The following is a 6459-nucleotide window of genomic DNA, read 5'->3' on the forward strand; positions in this document are numbered from 1 at the left end:
TGCAGTAGGCAACACATATGGTGCCCACTCACTAGCAGAGAATACACTGAAACATTAGCTGTGCTATTCACACATCAGCACAATCCAACATCACACAAAGGGTGTAAGGGTGCATCAGATATCTGTGTTCACATGTGCACTATAAAAGGTGAGGAATCCAGTACACGTGTGAAAACAGCTATATATAACAGGCCAGATGTTCCTGTGAATCTTCTTGATTACTGCCTGTTAAAAAGGCATGCAGACCTGTGATAAAGATTTCAAACAAGTGTCTATTAAGTCCAACAATGTAGATGAATGCTCATTTTGAAGGAACCTTATAGTTTTGATGGAAATGAACGTTTCTGCTGGGGATGGGTGGGATGGCTGTGGTGAGTCCCTTTAGGGGTCATCACAGCAGATTGTGTGCCTCTGTCCTCTCCTGTCTCTAGCATCCTTTTTAGCCACAGCACCATTCTGCATTTCCTCCTTCAATACATCCATGAATCTTCTTCTTCTTCCTCTTTGCATCTTGCTTAGCAGCTTCATATTCAACTTTTTTTTGTCCAGTATATGCACTATAAAAGATTTTTACTCTTTAATCCTCAGGTGTATACGCAGGTATCAAGTTCTTCATCATTGACTTCATCTTTAAGAGTTGTCCCAAGCTGAGGCAGCGCTATGACACCCCCTACATCATCTGGACAAATTTACCCACCGACCTGCAGCTGAAAGAGCGCAGCAACACTATGCTGGGCCGACGAGTGAGTCCAAACTCCTGCATACATCTACACACGGAGCTCAGAGATCTCAGCACCGGGCTGATGTTAGTCTGTGTCAGTTACATGACGTAAAGGAACAAACCCTGCAGTAGTGAGATCATAGGCTGGAAAAACCAGCACTTGTTACTGGTTCTTACTGGTCTGGTTGTATTTTTCTCTCCCAGCTGTCTGAATCTGAACAGGTAGGATTGTGCGCTGAGTGTGTGTGTGTGTGTGTGTGTGTTATATTTACAATCACAGTGTAGAGGCCCATAGTGTGTGCTGTGGTGAGAGTTGTGATCAGATATTTTGACTGACATCACTGGCTGTAACCAATCAGCTGCTGAAGTGTTGGTCTATCTGGTTAAAATCCTCTTAGGGTGGGACGTCCCGAATCGTAAACACTACACCTGGCGTACTAGTCAGATTTTCCCACTTTATATTCAGATGATCCTGTGACCTTTCCTTTAGCTTCACCCTTTTAACAAATGTAGATCTGGCACAAATGTTGTGATTTACCTCCAAGTAAGATCTAATGCCAAAGTTCAGGTAAGAATGAATAAAGTTTTGTTGTCTTCTTTTTCTAAGTGTAAAATAGTTACTACATCCCATAAAATGAGAGATTAGATTTAAACCTAAATCAGAAAACAATGTATGTCAACCAGCCTCAATATTAAAAGCAGTGACAGGTGAAATAATGATTGATCATCTTGTTAACTGCTTAACAAACACCAAGTCACCAGCAAAGCTCACTGGGGGAGGGTTAGCTTTTTGGAGTATTTAAGCCACGTGCTAAAGAAAGTTGAAGATGTTACATTTCAAATCCAGAGTATTTAAACTGTTATAGATCCTCTGTTAGAGCATTTCTACATGGCAAAACAAATTAGGTAAATATTCCACCCCCCAAAATTTAACCCCAGACAGGCTGTGGATGACCTGGTAGATGTTAAGAGGTTAAAATGTGCTGTTCAGCTGAGTTGTGACCTACCCATGGGCGCTCTGCTTACGCTTCTGACACGACCAAATCCTCTGGCAGCATCTCATGCTCCAACTTATCACAGCTGGGGTTTTTTTAACTAGATCCTAAAAATATTAGACAGGGGTTTTTAATGTTGCTGACGGATGTATCCTACCCAGTGTTAACAGACACAGTTAATGTTTGTTCCCAACTAATGTCTTGAGCTGCACGTACACTGAGTTTCAGCCTACCTTCCAGCATACCTGAGTACATTTTTGGGGGGAGTATGGGTGATGCAGCAGCTTAAAACATTTAAAAGCTCTGGTCCTGTGTGATGATTACAGTAAAGGTCAGTAGAAGGTTTCCTGCTGTAAAGAACAGCAGATTAGATATTTATGCTTGCATGTCAAAGATACTGATACCTCTGCGAGAAGCTAAAATCTAACTGGACAATTTATGGTTAAGTTCTTCAATTTGGCAGAATTTTCATTCAGATTCAATTCAGAGCCTTCAATTTTCCTTTTTTTGAGTGGAAACGTGCTCGTTTTACCTCCAGGCTGAACTGAAGTATCCTTATAAAAAATTTGTAGCAGTATTGGAGGACCGCATCAGGTGAGCTGAAACACATTCCAGTGAAAAAGATCATGTACCAGGACTGCTCTGAGACTGAGTAAAAAGCAGGCAGTGTCCAAAGAAAAATCTGAAAAGAACTGTTGCTCAAGACCAATTTAAAAGCTACAAGAAAGTCTGTCTTACTAGAAGAAAAATGTAAAGTAAGGAATGATTTTGCACTGGATTATACATCTGACTGCGGGGATGCTTCAGACACTGCTACTTGTAGTGATTAGCAAATTGTGTACCTGCTTCTGTCTACCTGCTCAGGTGATAGCTGCTGGGGGCCGAGGCAGCCTCACCGCAGCAGCTCCTGTGGGTGTCAGTCGGGATGAGGATGGAGGGCGATACTACAGCACCAAGAGAGGAGCTTTTCATGAGGTGTTTAACCTGCCAGAGAGTGAGCGCCCTCTGACAGGTGAGAAAGGAACTACAGGAGAAAATAGATGAATCCTTCCAACTCAGTCTGAAGTGTTGGCCCATCATTCTTTGTGGGTCTTATAATATGCAGTAGATTCAGAAAGGATTCACACCCTTCATTTTTTGCACATATTATTATTTTATTGTAAATTTAAACAGATAAATTTGACGTTTATGTACACTCTACTTGAAAAGGACAAAAAATTGTTTTACAGATGCATAAAAGAATCTAAAACGGAATTATCTATTTGCTAATGCAGTTTAATAGAAAGGACTTTAGATGTCGACTGTTTTCTTACCAGTAATATTTTAATTGTAATGATTGTTTCAGTGTGTGAGACTGGCTGGCGCTGCTGCCTCATCAACAGAGACAGGAAGACACCGACAGACTACATCCGCAACGGAGTGCTTTATGTCACCGAGAAGTAAGTCATCTGACAGAATGAGCAGAGAGACTCTGTGTCACATCTGTTCATCACACAGAATGTTTCCTCCTATAAGTTTGGCACCTGTAGTAATAAGCAGAGCGAGCGATAACATGTTGAGTACGTCATTTATTTGTCCCGCATTTGTTTTCTGACATCGCGCAGCCTCTGCAGCATTTTTGGTTCTGTCTTTGTATGAACATTCAAACAGTAAACTTGCGTTTACTAAAGTATTTCATATGACACTTTTACATTTATACATAAAGTTTGAAAGCCTAAGGTTGCTTTACCTGAAAAGTTAAAGGTTAAAAAGATTATTAGCCAAAGGCTTCGGTAAATAGGTGACAAGTAAACTTCTGTTTGAAAATGATCTCAGGGGAAAGGGCTTCAGAGTGTAGGAGTACCAACACTGAAAGGTCTCTCCCCGAACAACTATAGTTTGGTGTGAGAGATGCAGGATAATAAAGACCATAAATAATGAACAGTAGTTACTTCAGACTTCTGAGAAGAAAATAAACTGCCAGGGTGTCTGATGAAAGAGCTGGGCTATTCTTATGTTTGGCTTATCGGGTATGCAAGTTTCCATTAGGGTGTGTTGCTGATCCTCGGTGGATGGGTGCCATAAATGTTCTGAGTGCTTATAATCTCTTATAATCACCATTGCAGAGCGTTGTAGGAGCGGGAGGTAACAGAGTCTCTGCTGTCTTTACAGTTACCTGTGTTTCGAGAGCTCCAGCTCCAGGTCCGGGTCCTCAAAGAGGAACAAAGTCATCAAACTGCTCGACATTACTGACATCCAGAAGGTAAGTGTTCACTTTAGAAATATTGTTGATGCTTCCCAGGTTTATAATATTCAGTTAGATTACTTTGTGATGTCATTTCCTGATTAGCTTGTGTTTTTGAAGCCACTGTAACTAGCCTGTGTAAACATTTGAGTGTCTTTGATTAGATTAAATTGTTAATTAATTAATAAAATAAAAAGAAAGCAGACATGTCATTTCACTACACTGCAGTGTTAGTTCTTAGAAAAGTCTTAATGGAGTAAAAACCTGAAACAAAAAGTGCTGCAGGTACTGAAGCCGCTTTTGTTTTCATTTATTCAGGAAACAGTCTTTTACTTTCTAACATCAGATATTTAAAACCTTTCTAACGTGTCTGCTCTTCTTGCACATGTGTTCCCCTTGCATTGGTCTGAATTTGCTCTGATCTGCTCTGTTGTTTCTCACAGTACAAAGTTTTGTCAGTGCTGCCTGGGTCTGGGATGGGGATCTCCATTGCGACACCATCCACCCAAAAAGTAAGAGCTCAGTTCAGAATAGCAAAGAAACTAAAATTGTTTTTACTCATTTAGAAGAAGCATTTCACAGATGTAAGAATACACTCTGACAAGTAAAAGTACCACTAATAAGTATGAGAAGTGATGTACTCTAAATACTTTAACAGATTTCTATACAGTATGCATTTGTTACACTGATGTGTAACAAGTGTGGCTCTGTTTTCTTTTTGTGTTGAGCCTCGTTCTAATGTTCCTCTGTTCTCTTGCAGCCTATGGTCTTCGGCGCAATGATGCACAGAGATGAGGCATTTGAAGCCATCTACACTCAGTACACGAAGATCGTTACTAAGGCTACAGCTATCAACCCTGAGACATAGTAAGACCTTTGCGATGGCTGCCTTAAACACAAGCACCTGAAGGTTCTTAGATGGCTGCTGACTTCAGTTTGAGCTGCTGGTCTTCCCCCATCAGTCACCCATGAAAGTAATTCAGTGATAGTATTTTAGTGATTGATATTAAATCAGCTGATTCCAACTAATCACTGATTATTATTTTTTTGTCAGAATCAGACAGTCTGTTATCAATCACTGTTTCTGATAACAAATTAACAATACCATCCACAAATGAGAGCACTTTACATCCTCTCTAAGGGTTAGTTTACTGAAAAAAACATTTACAAGAATTGCGTCTCTGTTTTTTCATCTCTGATAAACATCTCAGCATTTCACGTGCGCAGACTTGATATTAAATTAAAAGCCTCTTGATAGCTCAAAGGGTTCAATCCCTCCCATAGTTTTTAGGCTTTTATTGTGAAAAGTCTACTGGACGTTTTTGGTTCACATAGTAAAAGCCTGTAGAAGAAGAAGTTTTATAAAGCTTACTTTTACTCCCACAGCTACTTTTACCTGCAGTTTATTGGTTCAGGTTTGTCACATGACCGATTGCAGGCTTTAGTTTACTTTAGTAGCAGCAAATTAAACTGGAAACTTAACTACATTTTGTTTTTGTGCTAAAGAAAATTGAATAATAATTTAATTCGCTAGTCAATTAATAAGAACAGTTATTCTCTGCCTGCAGCTTTCCCAATATATTAATTTCTTGCTTTTCTGTGTCTTTATCGATGTAATCTGAACATTTTCAGGCTTTGAACTGTTAATCAGACAAAACACAATGTTTAACAAAAATGACACTGTGCACTCTTGAGAAACTGGACTGGATGTATTTTACTGTTTTCTAATGACTATACAGTTAATCTTAGTGGTAGACTTAATTTGGCCTTTACTCACAACCAAACATATTAATCTGACTTATAAACACTGACTGATATTAGTCTGTCTGCAGGCAAATTATGAAGGGAGGAAACAGAAAATTAAAAAAGTAGTTTTTAATCTTGTTCTGATTCTGACTCAATATTGTCTAATTGTATAAAAGAACAGCAAAAGGTCCATCAAGTCTCTCGCTGACAGTTCAAATCTTCAAATGTTAAGAGAAACTGATACTATTGTTAAATAGTGTCTTTATAGCTTGCGATGCAAACTTAGGTGGAGGGTTTCATGACTGTGTATTAAACCGCTGGCAAACAAATGTGTTTAAACCTCATTATTATACATTGGTGTCTTCAGGGATTTGTAAACAGTATCATCATATGACTCTGTATTGTACTATTGCAACTAAGCCTTACAGTTAATATGTTGGTGTAAAGTGTTTGTATTCTGTATCAATGTTCAGCAGTTATGTGAGCAGTCTTTGACACATGGAATTTAGTGTAAACCACAGAGTTAGTCTTTTTCTTAAGCTTTGTTTGACTTAGCCAGAAGCTAAGTGGCTAAAGCTAATGCCAGTTTAGCAGTTTATGCTTTCTGTTTTACAATTAATGAGCCACGAAACAAAATCCCACAGGGAACTACAAATGCTACATTTTTGTATTTGTTTGTCATTCGATTTCCATCAAGCTTAAAGAAGAATCAACTAAAGCACTAAAAAAAGCACTTTTTTCTTTCATTTCTATTATCTGATAACTTTATTTGG

The 6459-nt window shown here is 38.9% G+C and overlaps 1 protein-coding gene across 1 annotated transcript in view; it reads left to right on the forward strand.

Annotated features, from left to right (window-relative positions):
• Window positions 1-6453, forward strand: part of LOC102204057 (GRAM domain-containing protein 4-like) — a 19376-nt gene extending 12923 nt beyond the window's left edge. Inside the window, exons 13-18 of the mRNA XM_013914507.1 lie at window positions 581-743; window positions 2581-2728; window positions 3062-3155; window positions 3868-3958; window positions 4384-4452; window positions 4701-6453. Coding sequence (XP_013769961.1) covers window positions 581-743; window positions 2581-2728; window positions 3062-3155; window positions 3868-3958; window positions 4384-4452; window positions 4701-4808 — 673 coding nt within the window. The 3' untranslated portion in view covers window positions 4809-6453. The remainder of the gene's footprint in view (window positions 1-580; window positions 744-2580; window positions 2729-3061; window positions 3156-3867; window positions 3959-4383; window positions 4453-4700) is intronic.
• The last annotated feature ends 6 nt before the right edge of the window (window positions 6454-6459 follow it).

This window comes from Pundamilia nyererei, unplaced genomic scaffold (assembly GCF_000239375.1).
Source record: "Pundamilia nyererei isolate P.nyererei 1_Seehausen unplaced genomic scaffold, PunNye1.0 scaffold00201, whole genome shotgun sequence".
In the NCBI taxonomy this organism is placed as follows: domain Eukaryota; kingdom Metazoa; phylum Chordata; class Actinopteri; order Cichliformes; family Cichlidae; genus Pundamilia; species Pundamilia nyererei.